This window comes from Maniola jurtina, chromosome 5 (assembly GCF_905333055.1).
Source record: "Maniola jurtina chromosome 5, ilManJurt1.1, whole genome shotgun sequence".
Taxonomy (NCBI): domain Eukaryota; kingdom Metazoa; phylum Arthropoda; class Insecta; order Lepidoptera; family Nymphalidae; genus Maniola; species Maniola jurtina.
Genome location: NC_060033.1, coordinates 7,788,207 through 7,811,632, shown reverse-complemented (window position 1 = coordinate 7,811,632; position 23,426 = coordinate 7,788,207). Strand labels below are relative to the sequence as shown.

At 37.1% G+C, this 23,426-nt stretch overlaps 1 protein-coding gene, 1 long non-coding RNA gene and 2 other non-coding genes across 5 annotated transcripts in view; 1 reads left to right on the top strand and 3 right to left on the bottom strand.

Moving 5' to 3' along the window:
* The window catches only part of LOC123865695 (NADPH oxidase 5), a 39,034-nt gene extending 17,172 nt beyond the window's left edge, over positions 1–21,862 (top strand). Inside the window, exons 1-20 of one of the 2 annotated variants that reach the window (XM_045906902.1) lie at positions 8,040–8,060; positions 8,182–8,276; positions 8,585–8,696; positions 9,137–9,234; positions 9,679–9,799; positions 10,223–10,373; positions 10,934–11,144; positions 11,554–11,780; positions 12,047–12,235; positions 12,596–12,789; positions 13,568–13,704; positions 13,962–14,146; positions 14,805–14,910; positions 15,507–15,658; positions 16,513–16,624; positions 17,511–17,713; positions 18,403–18,542; positions 18,969–19,178; positions 19,845–20,042; positions 20,638–21,862. In XM_045906902.1, the coding sequence (XP_045762858.1) occupies positions 8,055–8,060; positions 8,182–8,276; positions 8,585–8,696; positions 9,137–9,234; positions 9,679–9,799; positions 10,223–10,373; positions 10,934–11,144; positions 11,554–11,780; positions 12,047–12,235; positions 12,596–12,789; positions 13,568–13,704; positions 13,962–14,146; positions 14,805–14,910; positions 15,507–15,658; positions 16,513–16,624; positions 17,511–17,713; positions 18,403–18,542; positions 18,969–19,178; positions 19,845–20,042; positions 20,638–20,835 (3,045 nt within the window). In that variant the 5' untranslated portion in view covers positions 8,040–8,054 and the 3' untranslated portion in view covers positions 20,836–21,862. Of the gene's footprint in view, positions 1–8,039; positions 8,061–8,181; positions 8,277–8,584; positions 8,697–9,136; positions 9,235–9,678; positions 9,800–10,222; positions 10,374–10,933; positions 11,145–11,553; positions 11,781–12,046; positions 12,236–12,595; positions 12,790–13,567; positions 13,705–13,961; positions 14,147–14,804; positions 14,911–15,506; positions 15,659–16,512; positions 16,625–17,510; positions 17,714–18,402; positions 18,543–18,968; positions 19,179–19,844; positions 20,043–20,637 lie in introns of those variants that run through there. The other variant, XM_045906900.1, reaches the window with a different exon arrangement.
* On the bottom strand, positions 1,970–17,881 carry LOC123865702. The gene is made up of 3 exons (XR_006796028.1): positions 17,803–17,881; positions 5,103–5,106; positions 1,970–1,997 (listed from the first exon to the last, which is right to left on the bottom strand). It is a non-coding gene; the product is annotated as an uncharacterized LOC123865702 (long non-coding RNA).
* LOC123865829 lies at positions 7,331–7,533 on the bottom strand. Its single transcript, XR_006796053.1, has one exon. It is a non-coding gene; the product is annotated as a small nucleolar RNA U3 (small nucleolar RNA).
* Positions 21,863–22,973: 1,111 nt separating the features above from the next.
* On the bottom strand, positions 22,974–23,176 carry LOC123865828. The gene has a single exon (XR_006796052.1). It is a non-coding gene; the product is annotated as a small nucleolar RNA U3 (small nucleolar RNA).
* Between the last annotated feature and the right edge of the window lie 250 nt (positions 23,177–23,426).

The following is a 23,426-nucleotide window of genomic DNA, read 5'->3' as shown; positions in this document are numbered from 1 at the left end:
TGTTGCAGTGAACACAAGGTTAGATTGGCAAATGATAGGTAAGTAGTAAAATAAGTTAACTACTTACCTACTTAATGAAGTGTAATAGCGATGGTGATTATGAAACAAAACACTTTTAAAGCTTATGTACTTAAAAGTATAAAAAAGGTGGATAAATAATACAACATACTATTATTGATAGGTACCTATAATTAGGGGTACCAAAAATGCTTTAGTTTAAGACCAAATTTTTAAATTATTTACGATTGTTGCACGTCCATAATAATAGTAATACTACTTTTCCAAAAAAACCTACCTAATCTTATTTTAACTAAACCAAATGATTTATTGGATTTATCATTGCATAAAAACGTATATAATAAGTCGAGGTTTTTATACAATTAACAACTTTCTTGATGACAAAAGTGTATGGAATGGAAACAATCAGCCTTGCAAATGAGCAGAACACATACGATAGTGTAATAACCACCGATATGTATAGGTAAGTAGGGAAGTACTAAATCTATATCAATGGTAATAACTAATAACATCATGATGACATACTATGGATCCGAGACATGGTCGCTATCTACTCCAAGCATAGCTCTTTCCATCGCTCGCTGAGTGACTCTAAGCTTTATGATGATTTATTGGGCCTCATACCAAAATCATCATAAAGCTTAGAGTCACTCTACTACCTACGTGAAATCAGAATTGAGGAGATCCGTAGTAGGAGAACCAGAGTATCTAATTGACATAGGTACCTCAGGCAATGGGCAGGGCATATAGTTCGAAAAGCCGATTAGTGCTGGAATGGCACCTCGTACCGGAAAACGCAGCGTTGAAAGAATTTGTTCTCCTAACTGGTGGTAGTGACCTGACAAAATATTTTTTTTTTTTTTTAATTATATAGACTAGCGCTTGGCTGCAATCAGACCTGCTAGCAAGTGATGATGCAGCCTAAGATGGAGCGCGCTTGCCTAGAAGTTGCCTATTCACTCTTGACTTGAAGGTACCCATATTATAGGTGGAAGGGAAAACTGACGCCGGAAGGGCGTTCCATATCCTAGCGGTTCGAATTAGGAAAGAGGAAGCAAATCGTTTCGTACGTGTTCGAGGAATTTCGACTACGTACGGATGCAGACCTTGACGATGCCTGGCAGTACGATGGTAGAAAGGTGAAGGAGGAACCAGGTCAAAGAGTTCTTGTGCACACTCTCCGAAATATATCCTGTAGAATACCGATAGACTGGCAACTTTACGCCGATGTTCTAAACTTTGGAGTTTAGTATTCATCAGTGCTATCATAAGTGGTCGATTTAAGTCACGCAACCCAAGTACTGGCAAGGTAGCGGCTAGGATAGCCGATATAGCATCATGTTCTCCATAATAGCAAAAGAGTGCAATGGAATAGGTAAATGCATTGCGCTGTCTCCGATTTGCCTATTGATTTATACTTCGAGCGAAATGAATCGCTGATTTATGATTCTACACAATGAATCGTGATTTATGTTTGAACACAATGAATCAGTCTAGTGATAGCGGAGCAAATATTTCATGTCAGTACCTGACTACTGGCAACCTGTGATTGATTGATGTTTCACAACGTTTGTTGGTATTTTAATTGGAAATAAAAAGAGCATAAACTTACCATAGCCCATTCACGTAATGGTCGTTTTAAAACAACAAAAAGACTGGACCAGACTGTAATCCTTGATTTATAAAGCAGAGCGAATCAAAGGTTTAATCAAGTTAGCTCTTGAACTCGGCAACTTTCAAAATAAAACAATACTGAGAGAAAACGTACCTACTGTCCTGTCCTGAGCAGACTTAAAGGAAAGGCAAGAGTCATCAGAACCACAAGAAGAGTAAGAGTGCGTCTTATGAGAGGCTTCGGCTGTAGCTAGTTACCACCCTACTGGCAAAGCCGTACCGCCAAGCGGTTTAGCGTTCCGGTACGATGCCGTTTAGAAATCAAAGGAGTATGAAGACTGCTATACTCCTTCCAGGTTAGCCCGCTTCCATCTTAGACGGCATCACTTATCGCTAGGTGAAAATGCAATCAAGGGCTAATTTGTACACATCTGAGTAAAAACAAAATTAATTAAGATCACTTAATTTAGACGTGCTTCGGCACAACTCCATTCTGCCGGTGTGTACCTACCTGTTACTTACGCATTATAATTTTGGGAAAATAAATAAATAATTAATAACGTAGATACAAGATGGCGTTCTTCTTAATTAAAGATCAATAAGTTTTAATTACACAAACTTTTTAGTTTTTAGCAAAATTATTTTTTTTACTATAAAATCGTGTCTGGGTGATGGCAATTAATTCTCCAGTGAACACAAATTAAATAGTAATTATCGTAAACATGTAAGGAATGAGTAACGTTTTTTAATAAATTGTAATATTATGTGTTTATTTTAGTTGGATTAACTATATTAGATTATGCATATTGTACAGTAGGTACATAGTTTAATGTGTCGAGCGTGACCGACAGATTAACCTCGAAGGCTCGAACGGAGCGTAGACTAACGATACGACATAGCTTTTAAGAATATTAGTAAGGCGCTCCAACTGTTAGGGTTTCGTACCCGTAGGGTGCCAACGGGACCCTATTTAGTAACCCTCCGCTGTCCGCCTCTCCGTCGTCCGTCTGTCTATCTGTCAGTGGGCTGTATCTCAAGAACCGTAATAGGTACAAAGTTGAAATTTTCACAAAACGTGTATTTCTTTTGCTGCTATAACAACATATATTAGCCTAGATTACAGTATACCTAGGATACTGGCAGCATTGCCCCTTTGGAAGGTCAAACTAATTATTTGTCCAAGGTAGCTGCCAGCACATAGGTCCCTGGTTGACTCGATAACCCTTTTTGAAATCTCCTCAAAAAGAGCTAAAGCCCCAGGGCCTCACGTTTCCAAAATCTCCACGCCACAAATAAACAAAGGCTCCCATCGAGGTTTTCATATTTGCGTTTCTTGGCCTTTTCGGCTCTGGTGGTCGCTGCACCCAATCAGCTCCTGATGCAATCGACTAGACTGTCGCAAGTCTACGTCGTCGTGTATTTTAAAATGAAATTGATTACAACACTTGGTGCAGTATTGTCTCGGCTTAGTGTCATTGATCATGGAGCAATCAGTGTGAAGGCTTATCTTTACATCACACCTATGAACATGCGAGCAAATCATAGTGACACTCTGAGCTTTAACTTGGTACCTACGTTTCAAGGTTGATGCACCTGCGATTTTAGGACTCTGTAGTAACAAAGAACACACTCACACACACAATCGCACGAATTCGTCTTCATTTTTAGGGTTCCGTACCTCAAAAGGAAAAACGGAACCCTTATAGGATCACTTTGTTGGATCATTTAAAAAAAAACTGAAAAGTGTTTCAATTTACAAAAGAAGATAACCAAGTGGGGTATCATATGAAAGGGCTTTTATCTATACATCCTAAAACAATATTTTATTTCTTTTTATGTAACTACTAGCTAACGCCCGCGACTTCGTCCGCGTGGATTTAGGTTTTTCGAAATCCCGTGGGAACTCTTTGATTTTCCGGGATAAAAAGTAGCCTATGTGCTAATCCAGAATATTATCTATCTCAATTCCAAATTTCAGCCAAATCCGTCTAATAGTTTTTGCGTGAAGGAGTAACAAATACACACACACACACCCACACACACACACACACACACATACAAACTTTCGCCTTTATAATATTAGTGTGACTATGTTTGATTTATCGTGTAAAATGGAAAAAATACCCGAGTACGGAAACCTCAGTGCGCGAATCTGACTCGCACTTGGCCGGTTTTTTTTTTAGAAATATACGATTAAACTAATGAGTTTTACCTATCTGCAGTTTTATTATAACAAGTATCTTTGATTTAAATTATACTAACTAGTGCCGATTTCACCAACGCAACGTAGAATGACGTTTAACCGAGGAATAAATTGGGCGTAATGACAGTTTTTGTATTGAAAACCTGTCTGAATATCAAATTTACGCTCGGATAAGACACGTTGGTGAAACGTAATTACCTGTGAAACTTGGTACAATTTAATCCGTGGTGTCGCCAATATTCAAACGAATTAAACGTATCAACGGATGTTGCCATCATCAAAGTAGATTTTAGACGGATACTTGTATCCGGTGGAACAGGTGTAGTTTTGACGCTACATACAAATCAAGAGTTCAACTCGATTTACATAATTCGGTGTGCTTTAATTACTGGTGAGCTTATTCACAACGCTAGACGTAAAAATTCGGCTATCTGTTATAATATTAATATTGTATGTCTTTGGAAAACATTCGAGTACATCTCATAGCCATGAAAGATGCGACAAGCATAGAAAAGCGCATGCTAACAGGGAAGATCGAAGAGAAGAAGGCCACGCGGACTTGCCCAACAAGACAGCTTGACTCTGGCATCTACTGTGCTTATCACACGGCGGAGAACAAGCTTCGTTGGGAAAACATTATCAGGAGGGTGTTATCAGAAAGGAGCCACGATCCTCAGTAATAAGAGAGTGACGCAAGGAACTTATATACAATGAAACCCAATATAGGTACAATCAAACAAACAATCTATCTTCCAATCGGTAAAATTATATTTCACAACATTTATCGCGAATTCGTGGCATGGCATACAGTTTATAACAGTGGATAAAATCATCAAATTCATATTTTTAATCAATGGTTAGTAGACTTGCAACGAATAGTATATTCGCCAGTATACCGAATACCGAATATTCGGCGAGGCCCCTGACCGAATAGCCGAATATTCGGCAAAAGTATTCGGCTGGATTTTAGCGCCAAAAACTTGCACAGACGTGATTGTTTCGCGCTCCTTTGTTTTGTTCTAATGTACTCATCGCTCTGAAGTTGGGATGGTCTACGAGAAAAAAAGAAGTAAACTACTTCCTAAAAATGCAGAAAAGTTAGTCTTTCTGCACCATAACCTTCCCTTCTAAATTTTGATTATGAAAATAATTCAAATGCATAGAAAAATTCTTAACTTGTTTAATACAGAAAATGATTAAATTATGTACCTGTTTTATGTACCAACGACTACTTAATAAATGATTATAAAAGAAATGAGAACCTTACCCTTCTAAATTTTGATTACCACAATAATTCAAATACATAGAATCCTCCATTTTTCCAATTCAGAAGATGATTATGTACCTGTGTTATGCACCAATGACTACTTAAATGAATATAACAGAAATGAAAATATGAATATATACGTAATCAATCGATTTTAATTTTTCATTTTACCAATTATTTCTCTACGACAAAATATATTATTTAAGTATTCGGTATTCGGCCGAATATAATAAAAGCAGCCGAATAGGCCGAATACCGAATAGTAACCGAATATTCGTTGCAAGTCTAATGATTAGACAAGCACCAACCAGCAATTATTTAACTGCATCGGTTGAAGATTGATTAACAGCTAACACAGACCTCTTATTACGAGTAGAACACTTGAAGGTAGTAATATTTTCCGAAGTGTAATTTATCGAGGGGATTGGCTTGCTTCTCACGCCCTGTTATTACCTACATATTGGATAGTAATTAAGTATTTATTGGTGGCATAAGCTGTATGAGACACACGGTTCTAAGTTACTACTTTTTGCTTCATCATGATCAACCCATCGCCGGCTCACTACAGAGCACGGGTCTCTTCTCAGAGTTAATTTGTCAATTTAAAGCTTTTGCAATTGAAAAATTATTATGTTGACTTTCGTTTTTGTCATTAAGCATACCTATGCCATATTATTTTTGTTATTACTTGTTACTTATACGCACAGCTTATACCACATTACCTCACTATACCTACCTACCTAATGACAAATATATATTGTGAACAATTCAGAAGAGCTTTACTTACTTGAGTAAATAAAAATCACATTACTTACAAATTCATTAGGTAACCTGATAGGTATTTACATAAAACCGTGTATTGACTAGCGAAAATGTAATAACTAACAATATGTTCTTTACAGCAGTGTGTCCCAAACAACATGAACGTTCCATGCATGTTACAATTTAAAGCGATTATATTAATAACGGTACAGTATCTTATATTAGAGATTACATCGTTTGTATGTAAATTCAGCGTAATCAATATGATTTTTATTAGATGTTTGGAACCACAGCTTGGAACACCTGCTTAACGATCGTTTAGAATCTAAACGATCGTTAAGCAAGTCAAACCTAAACTACCGATCAAACGAGGCTAGGACGGATATATCACACTAATCGACAGTCCTTCTTATATTAATTAACCATCTAGATTCTATTTATTAACAAATTACTAGAAATTATGTACCTACCTACTTTTATTACTTATAAACTTTAAAGTGTATAGATCCATATTGTCCGAAGAATGCGAAAATTAATAGTCTCCTCTTCAGTTACCGATTAAGGCACGGGTCAACCCTGCTACTAGCGCAATCGGCTGGAGTATCAACAAAATATGCTATCGCACATTTGTTATTTTTAACCGACATCCAAAAAGGAGCCGATTCTCAATTTGGCCCGTATCTTTTTTTTGTGACTTGTATGTTCCCATACATCACAATTCACATCGTCCGACCTCATAATTATTTAGTACCCATAAAAGCGAAATAGATAATAATAGCCATTTCACTTTAGGTATATAGCTACATAAAAAACAAGACAGGTAGGTAGTATAGGAGTTTGTAATCGATATCTTGATGCTGGGGATCGCTTGTCATCGCCATTGCCCATTGCGTCATTCGTGGACTTCGGTATGATGCTTGACATGTTTGTGACAAGCCTACAGCTCGCGTGACTGGTCCTGATTCCTGTGTATTAATTAAGTACGAGGTAATTAAGCGTGACAATAATTCTCTGGACTGCATTTTGCTAATGTCGCGGGAATGATAAATGGATTCCTACCTACTTAGTATTGGACACGTCGATATAGAATTTAAATTCTTCATCGAAGATTGTACTCTGTCTCGGCTTTGTTAGTTTTTGTCATTTTGTCATCAGCATCATGATCATTCCATCGCCCGAACACGGTTAGGCCGTCTGCCACGCTAGCCCCAGTTCGAATTTGTATTGGTTCCAAAAATTAACAAACGTAAAGAACGTAAAAAGATAAAAAGTGGACAAAAGATTTTGTCGTATGCAAATTATATGGAACTAGGTATAGAGCGAGAGCCTGTGAGGGCCAGTCTTTAGTTATTTTACAAAAGTTGAAAGTTTATCGGGTGCATTATTCCCGACACAGGTACGATAGCAACGATAATATTATCATTATTATCTTTTTTTACTAATATAATTTTAAAGGGGTTCAAAAAGCCACTCAGAAAGCGACAGCGACCCACGCCCCCCTCCGAGGAGAGGAGTGAACGATCATCGAGGACTGACGGCTTCCACCATCGTCCGCCTCACGCTCAGGTCGCCGCGCCACGTCTCGTCATCGTGACCTGTACTGGGCTCACATGATGTGTGCGTCTTGTTAAGAGCTTACTATAGAAATGATCCTATGAAGTAAGGTCTTATCAAAACTGGCTGAACCAGCTGAGGTCATATTTTGCGAAACAATCTCTTTAGCGTCATATGAATATAGTCACACACGATGCAGCGATATCTTGCGGAAGAACTTAAAATAACTTTAGGGCAAAGTGCGCATAACGCTTTGAAACTGAAGTGTCAAGACGAAATTATTTTGAACTATTCCGCGAGATGCCGCTGCATTGTTCATGCGCACGAAACTCAGCGCCATATCAATTACATATGGACCCACTAATACTTACTAATTTTCGGACGCTACCACTAGATGTCGCACTCTTTTTATTGCATAATTATTATAGACTAATTTATTCTTTGAAAAAAAAACGAAAAATTAACATCTTGTCTGTTTTTAAATACTCAAATCAAAACTGCAAGAAACATAATTATATTTATAAAGTGTAGGTAGATTAACATTCACATTCATATTACAGTCTATCTATAAAATTTTCATTGCAATTTTGTTTTTTTTTTTTGTAACGAGTTTCTTATTTGTTGAGTATTATTATAATGCGGGTACTTATGTCACTTTTTCGTTGATATACCTTTCATAACTTTCCTGATATACTTAGTGTTATACCTGATATACTTACATATTGTTTGGTGGTTTCTTGAGTGATTTTCTTGTTTGTCCCAGGATCTATTGGAAAGAATATTCAGACTATTCGACGTGGAAAGACAAGACCAACTAGTGCAGGAAGATTGGTACGAATTTCTGAAACAGAGGTTAACGTAAGTAAATGTCTAAATAATTAATATTGAACGAAATATGAATATGAACTCTGGCCATCAGTCTGCATAGTAAGTTATAAGTACCTTCGAATAAACATAACCGTCTTGTTTTGTTTATGTATTCTCTAAGGTTTTTTATAACAGGTTATTACCGATTACCGAATATGAAACTGAAACTTTGAAAATAGAGGGTTGTGGCACTGACTCCTTCGTCTGTTCAATAAAAATCAAGGTTCAACCTTTTCTATATCGAGATACCTATAACCACTTGGGTAGACTATTATAATTCTACATGACCTATTTTTCAGAGAAGATAAACAACTAGACTTCGTGGAGCAAGTAGAAAGCGTAGCGTACGTGCTTTGCGGAGATGGAGTGATCACACTTGACACGTTTCAGCACATCTTGAAAAACAAAGTGGTAAATAAATATTACATTTTAAAGAAATAATATTTTTATTTTTAATAAGTAACTAGGTATAAATTTAGTATCATGCTGAACAAGAACAAATTAATACGAAGCATCAAATAGCCTTACAAATAAACACATTCGCCGCATATCCAGAGCGAACTAGGAAACCTGGCGCCACTAAGCAGGAAAAATCTGGCGCAATGCTTACAAAAGATAATTTCTTTCTTTTTTCTCTCTCGTCTGACTTTACACAGATTAGCTAATGTCAGGTTTGTAGTATTAATTCACTTTCGAAGTTTTCGCCGTTTTTTATGGTACATAGATATTTTATAATTATTATTCCTGGAATTTCACTATAATTTAATTTTAATTAAGTAATAGTTATTTTTTTAAATAATTTTTTAATAATTAAAGTTTATTTTAATTAAAAAATTAACCATGATTTGCAGGTTACTAACAAACTTTTGCGCGTAGTGGACACTGACGGCGACGGGTGCGCAACAGCGGATGAAATTATGGAGTTCCTCTCCACACTTTCTAGCTCAAGGTCTGTTTTGATTGTTACATAGGCAGACAAAAGTATTGCCTAATTACCTAATTCAAACTCATTCATTCAAAGTAGGTACTATTGTACACCTTTTGATGGTCAGAATTGTTTTTGTAAGATGATATAGTGGTGATAGTTAATTACGTAGACTTAACACTAAAGCTAGGAGGGTTCCAAACGCGCCCAGGTCTGAGAAGAGCCCACAACGAATTCAGCCGGGTAGCCTTTTTATTATCACCAATTCAAAAAATCACTTAACTTATTAGAACCATCAAAGCTGTTAAGCAACTCGTTACCAAGCTTTCTTATCATTTAAATAATACTTTACATTATAGAATAATGTACATAAGTAATACATTATTTTTGTAAATATGAATATGTAAATTTGCTAATTTAGAGCCTGCTCAGCTTTTGAGTCAGCCATAAAAATATCTTTTTGTGTAGACCACGAATGGGCATCGACAAACCAAGCGTAGATCGCCTAGAACAGCTCTTCAGACAGACTGTAGGTGATCAGAAAGAGATAACAAGGGAGCAATTTCAAAAAATCGTTGTCTCTAAAAATGTAAGTATTCTGCAATGACTAAATTTATCTTATTTTATTTTACTTTACACGGAAAACTTACAGCTTACAGGAAAAGTAAATAAATGAGAACAGAAGAAAACTAAAGCTAATAACAAGTTTTCACAGATAGAATTTACATAGATAGAAAAACAAAAACTCGACTTAGAGAAGTGAGATAAGAGGGAAAAAGTAGTAAGATAAAAACCAATAAGGGTTAAAAACAACAAAAAGAACCAAAAGGGGAACAACAAGGCGGAATTATGCCCATTTTAACTATTTTTTAATTTCTTTCCATTAAAATAACCATGTTTAATATTGATTTTCCAGCACTTATTTATTTCCACTGTATACAGTCTTATTCTGACAGAATTTGCTTTTCAAAATTTTATATCAAAATGTTTATTATGTCTTTGTGTTTCACAGCCATTTTTCACTGAACGAGTGTTTCAAATCTTCGATGAAGATAACTCTGGAACAATATCGCATCACGAGTTCATTGCAGCCGTGAACAGGTTTGGAAGACAAACCCCAGAAGACAAAATTCGGTTTCTCTTCAAAGTTTATGACTTGGACGGTACGTACGAGTATCTGTGGTGCACCCATATGGCACCCATATAATATTCTTCAAGTAACAAAAGCGCACTTTGTATTTTAGCGGTAAGATGTATCCACACTATTAAAAATTTGCTTCATGTGTTAAAAACTGAACGTAGCGTTTGCTGCCACTTTGAATCTTTTCGACTCTGAAAAGATATCCAGTCTGATAAAAATGCTTCCACAGAATAATTTTCACCGAACACGAAGACAACGCGAATTTTTATTACTTTGCGCGGCTCAAAAATGGGACTAAGATAGAAATGGAAAATGACGACTTAAAAAATCACTTTATTTCATATTATTTTGTTCACCTAACTCTTTATGTAGGTAACAGCGATACACGACATCACTTTGCGTATAACTTATTCTATATTCCCGAAACTGTTAACCTGAACTAAGATATTTCCGTATAATATAAGGAATAAACAGTAGATTTAACTGAATCTGAACGTGATAAATTTTACCAAGGTAACAGACAGACATAATTCGCATTTTATAATATTATAAGAGGTATGAAAAAGTAAGGAATGTTTCCAGGCGATGGTCTAATTCAACACCGTGAATTGCAGCACGTGATGCGTGCATGCATGGAAGAAAATGGCATGCAGTTTTCAGACGAACAGTTATTGGATCTAACCAGTGCGATGTTTGAGGACGCTGACACGGAACAACGGGGTGCCATTACTTACGAGGCTCTAAGAGACCAGTTGAATAAGCACGGAGGGTTATTGGAAAATCTGTCTATAAGGTATCTTATACTGTACCTTCAAATTCTTTGGCCTGCTTTCAGCATAAGTGGTAAGTAGGTCCCAGTAGGAAAGGAATTTTCATCATCATTATCAACCGATAGACTTTCACTGCTGGGAATGGGTTTCTTGTAGCGACTTCCACACACCACGATCTTGCGCCGCCTCTATTCAGCGACTTCCTGCGACTCGTTTGATATCATCTATCCACCTGGTAGGGAAATCTTCCAACATTACATTTTCCGGTGCGAGGTTTTATTATTTTTCAATTGATTCGGTCCTGATTTTTTGAATTTCGTAAACAAGCTGAAGCGTCTCCCCACAGTTGAGATTGCAGTCAGATTTTTCAAGTGACCACAGCCAATTTATCATTTTTTGTGCTCAACAATGATAAAATTTTGTCTGTTCCAGCATAGACCGATGGTTGGTACCACCGAATCCGAAACCAGAACCAAAAACTCTTCGATACCGTCTATTAAAAATGAAGCCTTATCAACTCTCTTTACCATACTTCAAGAATAACTATGTCTATCTTAGCTACCTATTTGTCTTCTTCATGGTGAATTTAGGACTGTTTGTGGCGAGGATTGTGGAGTATCGAGAATCGAATATCTTTGTTATATTTGCTAGAGCTTGTGGTAAGTAATATTGAGATCTTTTCTTTTACGGCCACGTGAATTAAGTTTTAGTTAACCCTATTTGTATTAATAAAGTAAAATTAGTAAAATATGTAAATTCAGTGTAAACATGAAGTGATCGTCGATCAGTCCTCTCGTATAATCATTGTTGATCAACTGTTAATTGTTATAGTTTGCCATCCAATATTGCCGTACCATATTTATGATCATGCTACAATAATTTTTAGCATTCATTTTGAAAGTCGCTTAAAGTGTAAACATTTCAGGCCAATGTCTAAACTTCAACTGCACCTGGGTACTCGTCCTCATGCTTCGTCGCTGTATTACTGCATTACGCGAACGTGGATTTGGTTCCGTTCTGCCGTTGGACTATCACATCTATTTGCACAAGCTGACTGGTGTACTAATTGTTCTTTTCAGTATTTGGCACACGGCAATGCATTTGAGTAACTTCAGTAAGTATTTCTAGATCGCGATTTTTTTGTCATATTTAGATCTAACTAATAATAGCATTTTTCGAAGTCAAACTTGATCGATTGTGAAAGGGTCTAGCGTCACAAAATGTATACCTACCTATCGTTCGGAAAGGCCCTGTTTGTAGGCTAAAATTGGCACCTTTATAAGTTTTTTAAACAACTGCTGCAGTCATATTTGTGCATTCAAGAAAAATATATAAGCAATTCAATCTTTTGCTTGCTTTAACAACCATTGTCTTTATCAAATCAATTACTGTTGTATAATTTATTACGACATCGCTGACTATGAATCTTTGAAAATTATTTACGTGTCAATGCATTATTTTTTTTGATTTGCAGGTCTTATCGTAGTGAATGATCCAATACTCAACGCAAACAATTACACTGTGTTTGAATGGGTGTGTACCACTCGACCGGGTTTGTTTGGCCTCTGCGCTGGGTGTGCCAACCCCACTGGTATAGCGTTATGTGTGGCACTGTTTGTACTCGGTGTGTCTTCTAGACCTGCGCTCAGAAAAGGAGGATGTTTTGAGGTAGGAATCTTTATACTTATTTATTTTTGTTTATGATATCTTTGACTGTGATCTCACCTTATGATAATGTATTTAATCTGTAAGTGTAAATTAAAAATTTATAACACCCCCGACGATCCAAAGTATCTGAGTTTTCCAAAACATCATTTTCAAATAAATAATTATGTATTTAGGCAACGTCCATCTTGACAGCTTGACATTTGTCTATTGACATAATATTATGAACCTAACGGTCATCTAACCTTCTTTTCTACAAGAAAACTAGAAAAGAGCTGATAACTCTTAAACGGCTGAACCAATTTTTTAGATTATAGCTAAGAACACTCTCGATCAAGCCACCTTTCAAACAAAAAAAACTAAATTAAAATCGGTTCATTCGTTTAGGCGCTACGATGCCACAGACAGATACACAGATACACAGATACACAGATACACAGATACACAGATACACAGACACACAGATACACAGATACACACGTCAAACTTATAACACCCCTCTTTTTTGGTCGGGGGTTAAAAATGGAAGCGAGCTAACCTGCAAGGAGTATGTTTGTGCTTAGTAAATCCCTAAATAAAAAAAAAAGAAATTAAAGTTTGCAAAATGATTCAACCTGGAACCGCAGCCACTTTCTAGTTAGTTAATAGTTAAGCCTTTCCTACTTCAAAGACTACCTCTGTGCCAAGGAAGTTCTCAGATTTATTATTCTTCTTACTTAGGTATCTTATTTGCATTTACATATTGTCTTGTTCTCATAATAATTGTTTGTTTAATTTTCAGGTTTTCTATTTTGTCCATCTTCTCTACATTCCCTTTTGGATCCTGTTGATTCTTCACGCGCCGAATTTTTGGAAATGGTTCATTGTACCGGGCACTGTCTATATTATAGAGCGTATCCTGAGACTGGCTTGGATGAGGTATTTCTTCATTCAGATCTGATATTACTTCTTCATACAAGAGTAGCCACACTTATAGTAACTAGCAAAATTTGAGTATTTGACTAATCTTTGTAATACCAATGTTTCGATTTTTTTGTTGGGAAGTTGGATATGACAGTATAGTCTTGTTTTGATTCATATCTATTATATGTTATATGTTTTGTTTCATCAGTAAGTTTTAGTTCTTTTCAGTGCACTGATAATCTTTTACTTTAAAAACCTTTTACTTTTAATAGGTCAGAAAGCGGAAAAACCTATATAGCATCAGGAATATTACTACCATCCCGAGTGACACATTTGGTGATACGGCGACCACCACTGTTCGAGTTCCACGCTGGCGACTACGTGTTCGTTAACATCCCTGCCATTGCAATCTACGAGTGGCATCCTTTTACTATCAGCAGTGCACCAGATCAAGAAGGTAAGGAGAAACGAGGAATGATGTATCTATGATCACGTTTTCACGCCTATTTCAGTTGAGCATATTCTATGTAGGTGTTTATGCAAAACTTGCTCTATCCAATTCAGAATAACAGTTAACTTCGCTTAACATTTTTGTCTACCTTCAAATCCATGCCACACCATATTACTATCATACCACAGTTCCTCGCTCTAAATAAATGTCTCTCTCCTCGTTTCAAATGATTCAATAATTATCACAGTGAAAGAAAATATCGTGCGGAAATCTGCAAGCTTGAGAGTTCTCTATAAGTTCTCAAAGGTGTGACAGTGAGTGTGTCTGCCACTCTGCACTGAACCAGCCTAGAGTATAGGCTCAGTCCTGAAGTCATTTTGAGAGGGCATCCTTGTTCAGTAGTGTGCCGGCTAAGGGTTGATATGATGATGATAATGAAAGAGCCTGTGATGATAGACCTGCTGTCTGTTAAATGCATGTTTATCGTTGGTAAGAAGCTGCTTTGATGACCCTCTGGCTCAGTAGTCTTCTAAGTGGGAGGTCCCAAGTTTTATTTCAGTTACATGCAATGCATAATTTCTAAATTGACTCATGTCTGCCTGGTTTAGGAGAGGCTTCGGCAATAACTAAGTAGTTTCTTTAGTAACTAGAAGTAACTTTTTAGATTACATTTGGCTTCACATCAGAGGCGTGGGCGAGTGGACCAACCGCCTGTACGCCTACTTTGAAGAGGAACAAGAGCGACTGCATGGCAACGAGGTTATACACGAGTGAGCCACATAATATTCACCTGTCTATAATACTAATTCAATATTCAAAATAATTTTATTCAATTTTACAAGTAACGTTTGAATCATCAAAAGCATCTACCACTGGCTCGGAATGCCTCTCCTACCGAGAAAAACCAGCAAGAAACTGGGCGGTTGCTCTTTTCAAAGTTTTGATAAACAATATTATGCCATGTATAAAAAAATTAATATCATAAACAGTTACAATTTGTCAGTTTGTTTGTAGACAGTAATCTCCGGAACTAATGGTCTGATTCTGACAATTCTTTCAAAATCGAATTTCAAATCGATACAAATAAGCAAAAGAGCTTAGTTGGCAAAGTTGCAGCATTTTAGAGTAAGTACTTACTTACTCAAACTCGTAGATAGATTTCTCTTCGACTCGTGTATTTTGTATCTTCTTTCTTACTTATTTGCGAGAACAGATTCTATGCACCACGTTATACGCGTAAGAACGTAGGTTACCTAAGTAATTATATTAGTTTCTACTAATAAGTTTATCGCTACGTTTTTTTTTAAATTAAGTATTTCGTTTGCATTATGTTACTGGATAGTTTATATTTATGTTGAATTTTCAGGAAGGTGACCCGCAGCGCTTCAGGTCAGAGCAACAAAAGTAAACGGAAGGGTTCCGCAGGCAGTGCGAAAAAACGCTCCGTCGACTTCTCTCCTGTGTCATACACCAATGAGGCCTTCACTATTGACGAAGAAATTGATAATGGATTTACTGGTATGGATATCCCACAAACACACTATTGTATCGTTTTTTCAGACGCGATGGTGTGGAATGCGATTCGTCTTAAACTGCATGCACCATCACTTACCACCAGGTTAAAAGTCATAGGCAGCCCTTACACAGTCAATTTAGATCGCGATCCGCGATCTAAATCAATGATCGCCATCCAGATTGATAGTGTACGGAGTAGTTTGACGGATTGATGCATCTGATCACAAAATATCTGGATATTTTGAAATCAAGACCGCGATCCACTGATCGTGATCAAGATTGAACGTGTAAACGCAGGATCGCGTCAGTCAGTTTTATTATATGGAGTTAACATGTGTAGTAACCCGTTCAAAGATTTTCATCCATCCTGAAGTAGTTTTTGTAATCATCATCTTCAGCAGTTAGTTGTATTTCTTTAAAAAGATTTAAATGAGTATATACACTTCTCTTTTCTGTAACAATTGTTTAACCCAGCGCCTTCTACGAATCCTCTTCTTCAAAGTTAGGGCTAAGACAAGAGATACTACAGCGTTAACCTCATGTAAATCCATGATAACACATGTTCACGCGGCGGTAGGATAACACGGACTGACGAAATCGAGATTGAACGTGTAATGTTGTAGCGCAATCCATCAATCTGTGATCGCGATGAAAGTTACTTGATCGCGATTTAAATTGACTGTGTAAGGGCCGCCATAGATAAGGGCTAACTTGTCATCGAAAACCCCCCAATATTCTACCAAAAACTGTTTGTATATTTTTTTATTGTTAGTCAGGTGTGTAACGAAATTCTCTCTTATTCTTATTTTAGAATCTGTTAAAATAGTGTTTAAATATGTATCTCCTTTTGTCCATAGTCTTACCACCACCTTCTCGACTGCCTCGATCTCCCTTTCTGTCTCCTCTGAAGTTTTTAGAGAAATCTCGATCAATGCCTGACGTACGAAATAACACCAAGAAGACACCAACGTAAGTAATTACCCAGTTATTATTATATCGATTAAATTTGTCGAAGGAATGAATCAAATTTTGATTTTAGTCATAGAGAGGTTAATCAAAATTACGAGTAACTATATCAAACCTCTGGATTCTTCTTTTAAACCCATACAAATAATAAAATTACAAATCTAAAAGTGTTTCTATCTCTATCCCTGTAAAAAGGGTTTCTACGGGATTAAAAATATCAATGCGGAGGATGCCGCGGGCAGAAGCTGGATTAACAGAAAATGAATACATTATTATGTATGCATTGTAAGTCAGGATACATTTTCCCTTTTTGAAGCAGAGTTTCTTGCCAGCTTTTTAATAATAAAGAAGACCCTGCCGTCCGAAGCGGGCTGTGGTCCGCTGTGGCGAATCCTGACTCTTGACATAATATTATAAAAATTAAAAAACTTCAAAGGACTGGAAGTTGGACTTTTTAAATGTTTTTGAATTTGATCTCATCATCATCAGCGCGTGCCTTCTTCGAAACGAAGTTTGGCGATCATCATCCGAAAAGCTCCTCTATTTAAAGCCGCCACTTTCAATTTAGGGTAATAAGCCCTGTCCACCCCCTTATATCATCCAACCATTTGCGTCTTTGGAGACCTTGAGGTCTTATGCCTGCAATTCTCCCTTTCAACACTAATCTTAGGAATGAGAATTGTCCTCCTCTCTGTAAATGCCCAAAGAAAGCGAGCTTCCTTCGCATGATGGTGGACACGAGTTCTCTCTCTTTATGAACCAATTCCAGTACCTTGGTGTTCGGTGTAAAGCTGTTCCAGGTTATCTTGAGCATTTTCCTGTATATCCACATTTCGAAAGCCTGCAGGCGGTTAGTTGCCTGCTTTTTGAGAACCCAATTTGACCTCAGGCTGAACGATTACCACCGCTCGGAGTCCACGCGCAGCTTCTCCACGTATGAAATACGTCGAGCGCGCAAGCTTGCCGGCGCGAATGCACAGACGCGCGCGCTCGCACACAGCTTCCGATACATGCGCACTAAGCCTACCATCATCGCCTGTAAACCGCCCAGCGAAGAGAGGAGGCGCTCCAACGAGAGTATACTGAGCATTGGTGAGTAAGAGACGACCAAAATTAACTAATTTACCGACTAGCATTTCGGTACGATGCCGTGTAAAACCGATAAGCCCAATCGCCACTACCATCTTAGACTGCATCATCACTTACCACCAGGTGAGATAACAGTCAAGGGATAACTTATAACGGAATAAAAGTAAAAAAGTTGCGAAGCGGAAGTAGCAATGGATAGCAGGAGCATTATACAGGGTGTAACCAGAATGCTAGCAAAAAAACGTTATTATACACTGGAAACAAACAAGAGAAACAACAAGCTGCATGAATGGCGTGATAATGACATGTTGAATTATCATATCGTGTGTAGGAATAATCTCTGCCTGATTTTTTTTTTTTTGTATTTTCTGCCACTAAGTATTTTTGTTCCATGATTTTGTTAAGCATGAAATAAATCTCTTCACTGAAATCCAAAAGCTACAAATGGCTTTCAGTTAGATAAAACTTAATCATCATCATGATCAACCCGTCGCCGGCTCACTACAGAGCACGGATCTCCTCTCAATATGAGAAGGGTTTGGCCTGGTCATGTGTGGATCGGCAGATAGGACATGTTTATTACGAAATCCAATTTTTTCAAGTTGTGTTCCTAACCAAAAGTTGACAAGCTTCCAAAGTAACTGTTTTTTGGGCAATACAGTACTAACTATCTACTTTTACAAAATTTTCAGCAAGACGTCGCCTATCAAAGAGCCTGTCTTCAGAGCGCGACGTGGAAGTAACGGACAAGCCTTGTATCAATATTGAGTCTCCATCCGAATGCACCAGCAGCGACGTATCAGATCACTATGCTGTGGGGAAGCCGTTAGAGGTATGTTGAACTATAATAACTTCTTTGCAAAGCTCTACGGTATCTATTTGTTGCGGTTTACTTCAAACGGGGCTGGTGGTGTGTTCCGGCACCAAACGAGCAAAGATTTGACAACACAAACATAAATTTTTAAAACTAGTGTTCTAATCTTAGCTCTAATACATTAAGCCTTATGATATTTGCAAATTTTTGGCATTGAGATAACTTGTACAGAAATAGAAAGATTTTTTATTCAAATAAACTGTTACTAATGCTTTTGAATCGTCAAATAAATGTGCGTAAGTACCATTGGTTCGAAATGCAACTGAGGAGAACCAGCAATAAACTCGGTGGTTGCTCTTTGTAGGTAATTTTATTGTAGTATAATGTATTTCTGGACAAACAGACGCTTGTGCTCCTGTGATTGAATTGTAAGACTTATTACAGATATTTCTGGATGGTCCATATGGTGCAGCATCTTCCCACATCTTCAGAGCCCAACACGCTGCTCTCATAGCCGCCGGCATAGGAGTTACGCCCTTCGCGTCCATCCTGCAGTCCATAATGTACCGCTATTGGAGCAACAGAGCTACCTGTCCTAAGTGCAGCCACACGTTCGCCACTAAATTACCACAGAACAGCATGAGCTTAAGAAAGGTAATCTAATATTCATATTTCCATCCAATTAAGCGTAAAGCCTATTATAGGAGTAGGTACGACAATAAAGCAACGGGTGGGGTTTGAACCGGCGACCTTTCCGATTTCAGTCCGCTTCTTTAACCGTTGAGCTATCGAGGTTATAAGAGATTGGTTGATTGTATACTTTATTGCAAACACACATCATCATTATCATCATAGTGAACTCATGGTCGGCTCACTACGACCCTCGCGCCTCGGTGCGAGTCAGACTCGCGCACCGAGGGTTCCGTACTCGGCTATTTTTTGCAACATTTTGCACGATAAATGGAAAACTATTATGCATAAAATAAATAAAAATCTGTTTTAGAATGTACAGGTATTAGCCCTTTCATATGATACCCCACTTGGTATAGTTATCTTACTTTGAAAATTGAAACACATTTAATTTTTTTTTAATGATGTAACCACAAATTCACGGTTTTCGGATTTATACCTCTACTTGTGCTATAAGACCTACCTACCTGTAGGTCAGCGGGAAGTACCCCATAGGTTTTCTTGACAGACACGACGGACGGACAGACAGACAGACAACAAAGTGATCCTATAAGCCCGTTTTTCCTTTTGATGGAACCCTACAAATATTTGTTTTTCATAAGTTATATTGATGAAATATTATGTTCACAGGTGGACTTCTTCTGGATCAACCGCGAGCAACGTTCCTTCGAATGGTTTGTGTCGCTCTTGTCACAGCTGGAGATAGAGCAAGCAGAAGCCGGCGGCGAGAGGTTCCTTGAGATGCACATGTACATCACCAGCGCTTTGCAGAGGAGCGATATGAAGGCGGTCGGGCTGCAACTTGCTCTCGATTTGCTGCATGAAAAAGTGAGTGGTATAATCTACCTTTCCTGTAGTATGCTATACTTGTTATGAAGGTGAACAAAAACATCGTGAGGAAGCCTGTATACCTGAGATTTCTCCATAATGAGAACATTATGGAGGATGCAGGATTAGAAGTGTGTAAATCTATAGTGATAGACTATGGCCTAAATCCGCCTTATTCTGAGAGGATACTCGTGCTCAATAGTGGGCTGGCGATGGGTTGAGAATTCAGAAAATAATGATGATTTCTTTTCATACTACATAACGAGCAATCAAACAAGTGGGTTATCTGATGTTAAGCGATTACTGACGCCCATGAACATTCGCAGCACCAGAGGAATCGCCAATACGTTGGCGACCTTACAGGAATTTGTTGAACTACCCCTTGAATAAACTCATATTGAAAACTTGTGGTAAAGCTGCCGAATAGGAGTTGGTTTCATAATTTGCGTGAGCGTGAAAAAAAATGTGGCAATGTAACATGTCGAAGTGCCAGACGCCACCGTAAGCATTATTGTGGAGATTTATTGTGATGGAATTCCTTACAGTGGTGTGCGGTGCGGTTAAGTATGAGTAATTTATTATTTCTTATTTTCAGGAAAAGCGTGACCTAATAACAGGGCTGAAGACGCGAACGAACGCCGGACGTCCGAACTGGGATAAAGTATTTCAACGTCTTCAGGAACAGAACAAGGGAAAAGTTACGGTGTTCTACTGCGGACCGCCACAACTAGCAAGGATTCTACGAGTCAAATGCGACCAGTTCGGATTCAACTTTAGAAAGGAAGTATTTTAAACCGGGACAGCCAAAGTGATACCTGTTTGGATGGAATAAGGCATCAAGAAACATCTCGTGTTATTATTAATTTATTAAAATGTGGTGCATTTCACAGCGTGAGTTAGCATGAGTGATACACCGTGTATAAATAGACTCTCAAGTCACGAATACCTATCGTAAATTATTTAATAGCTAAACCTGCGTGACGCTTATCCGTGACTTATATATGCCATTTTACAAAATGTTTTTTTTATTATTGCACGACGTTAGTTAGCGCCCGAGCGCAGTCCCGTGCTAAAGTCATGCAATACCACATTTTCGAATGGGCTCAGGTAAGTCATGCCGTGATAAAATAAAAACAATTTAATACTTATAACCTAAGTGACATTATAAATAAAATTTTATTTGCGTAAGAAGTTAGGTATTTCTCACAGTATGAAGAGCAATTTAATTAGTAATTTATTTAATAATTATGTATTTTAATTTATTTAGTGCTTACTAGTTATTAAATATATATATATATATATATATTTCAATAGTCCATTATTTACAGAACATTTTGTGGATAGTAGGAATAATCTAAGTGCCAATAATAAGTTAATTTCTTTCTGTAATTAATTAGATTTTATTGTATAATAATTTTACCATGCAAAATGCTGACCCTTTCTTTTTGACTCGCGTATCGGCTATTTATATTATTATTTCCTCAAAGAGAAATTCTTAGAACAATTCTTCATGAATTATGACTTTTCTGTATCTGCTAATTTCTACACTAAAAGCCAGATTCAACGTCTTTTCAAGACACGCTTATTTCATAAGAAAATTTCAACTTTCTATCATGTGTTGGTTAATGTAAGATAAATTATTTACCAAGCAATATTGTAATATTATTTAGTACTCACTAGATCTAAAGTTATTGTGATCTTTTATCTCAAAGTTACCTGCAATGTGTTCGTAGCATAAAGAAGTATTTATTTTTGAATGTTTATGTTGTTTGTTTAATAATGTCGAGAGTTTATGAAATAAACTGCGATTGTTATCTTTCTGTTGTTGTTTCTTTTTATCTCAAAGAAAGTCTTCTATTTATCATTTAAGCACTAGTCAATTAGTGGTTACAGCAGTTGCTGTTGTCGATGTTTTTGCATATTTTTAACTTATCTAGTTTTTGATTTATTTTTAAAACTGAAATCAATAGTTTTAATGTTGAATTAATGTAAAGCTTATGTATCAAGGAAATCTAAAATTAATTCACAGTACGTTTCATTAATAGAACACGTAATATTTATGCTTATGACGTCACACACTACGTCAAGCAACGTAACTCGCTATCTGTCATAGGCGATGATTCGCGGAAATACGCAAGTCTATAACCTTGCCACCAACCTTGCAGCCAAGGTTCCAGCCAAGGTGGCGTCCTTTGCCAAGGTAAAAACCTTGGAAGAAGGACACGGCCTTGTGTCAAGGACGCCCTTGAAATTGAAGGTTTGCATGGAAGTTCAATGATAAATTTTTGGATTGTAATTTAGTTTCCTAAATTAATAACGTCCATCGCCTCATAGTAACAGTTGAAATCATTGTGTTACTCAACAATAATATTATTACCATACGTCACAGTGATATAAATAAATCAACTGAGGAAAATAGTTTTGAAATGAAATAGACTTAAGTAATATTATGGTATTAAGATTTTAATAAATATATTTGCAAATCGGTCCAGTAACCTCGAAAAACATATATTTAAAAAAAACGGGCCGAATAATTGAGAACCACCTCCTTTTTCGAAGTTGGTTAAAAATGAAAATCTTTAGATGAAGACATTAGACATTTAAATAAGTCTATGGATCATTTTGGATAAGAACTTTGCTAACCTCCGTTTCTGATCCATGATTCCGATCCAAGAATGCGAAATTCTTGAAGTTATAAGTTCTTTGAAGGAATTGAAGTCCGAAACAAAAAATACTTGTTTACTTTTTTTGAAGACGTGCTTTATAATTTAAAAAAGCTTTGGGTCAAGCTTTAATTAAAATACTTTATATTTGTTACGTTCAATTGTTTTTTTTTCATATTTAAGCTTTAAACAAAAGAATTTACTTGCAAGTTAATACTATTAGCTATGTGCGTATAAAATATAATTAAATTAAAAGGGGTTCAAAAAAGCCACTCAGAAAGCGACAGCGACCCACGCCCCTCTCCGAAGAGAGGAGTGAACGATCATCGAGGACTGACGGCTTCCACCATCGTCCGCCTCACGCTCAGGTCGCCGCGCCACGTCTCGTCATCGTGACCTGTACTGGGCTCACATGATGTGTGCGTCTTGTTAAGAGCTTACTATAGAAATGATCCTATGAAGTAAGGTCTTATCGAAACTGGCTGAACCAGCTAGGGTGATGATTCGCGAAACAATCTCTTTAGCGCCGTTAACTTCTGACAATAAACCATGAAGCGACATCTGACGGAATGACGATAAACTACGATGTGGTATTACTACGCTTGTTTACAAACTTAGTGAACCTTAGACCGTTCAGCTTCGATGGTCACTGCATATTCATAAAGAGCGACATCTAACGGTTGTTTATGTCACGATACGAAAAACTAATGAATACGCAGTA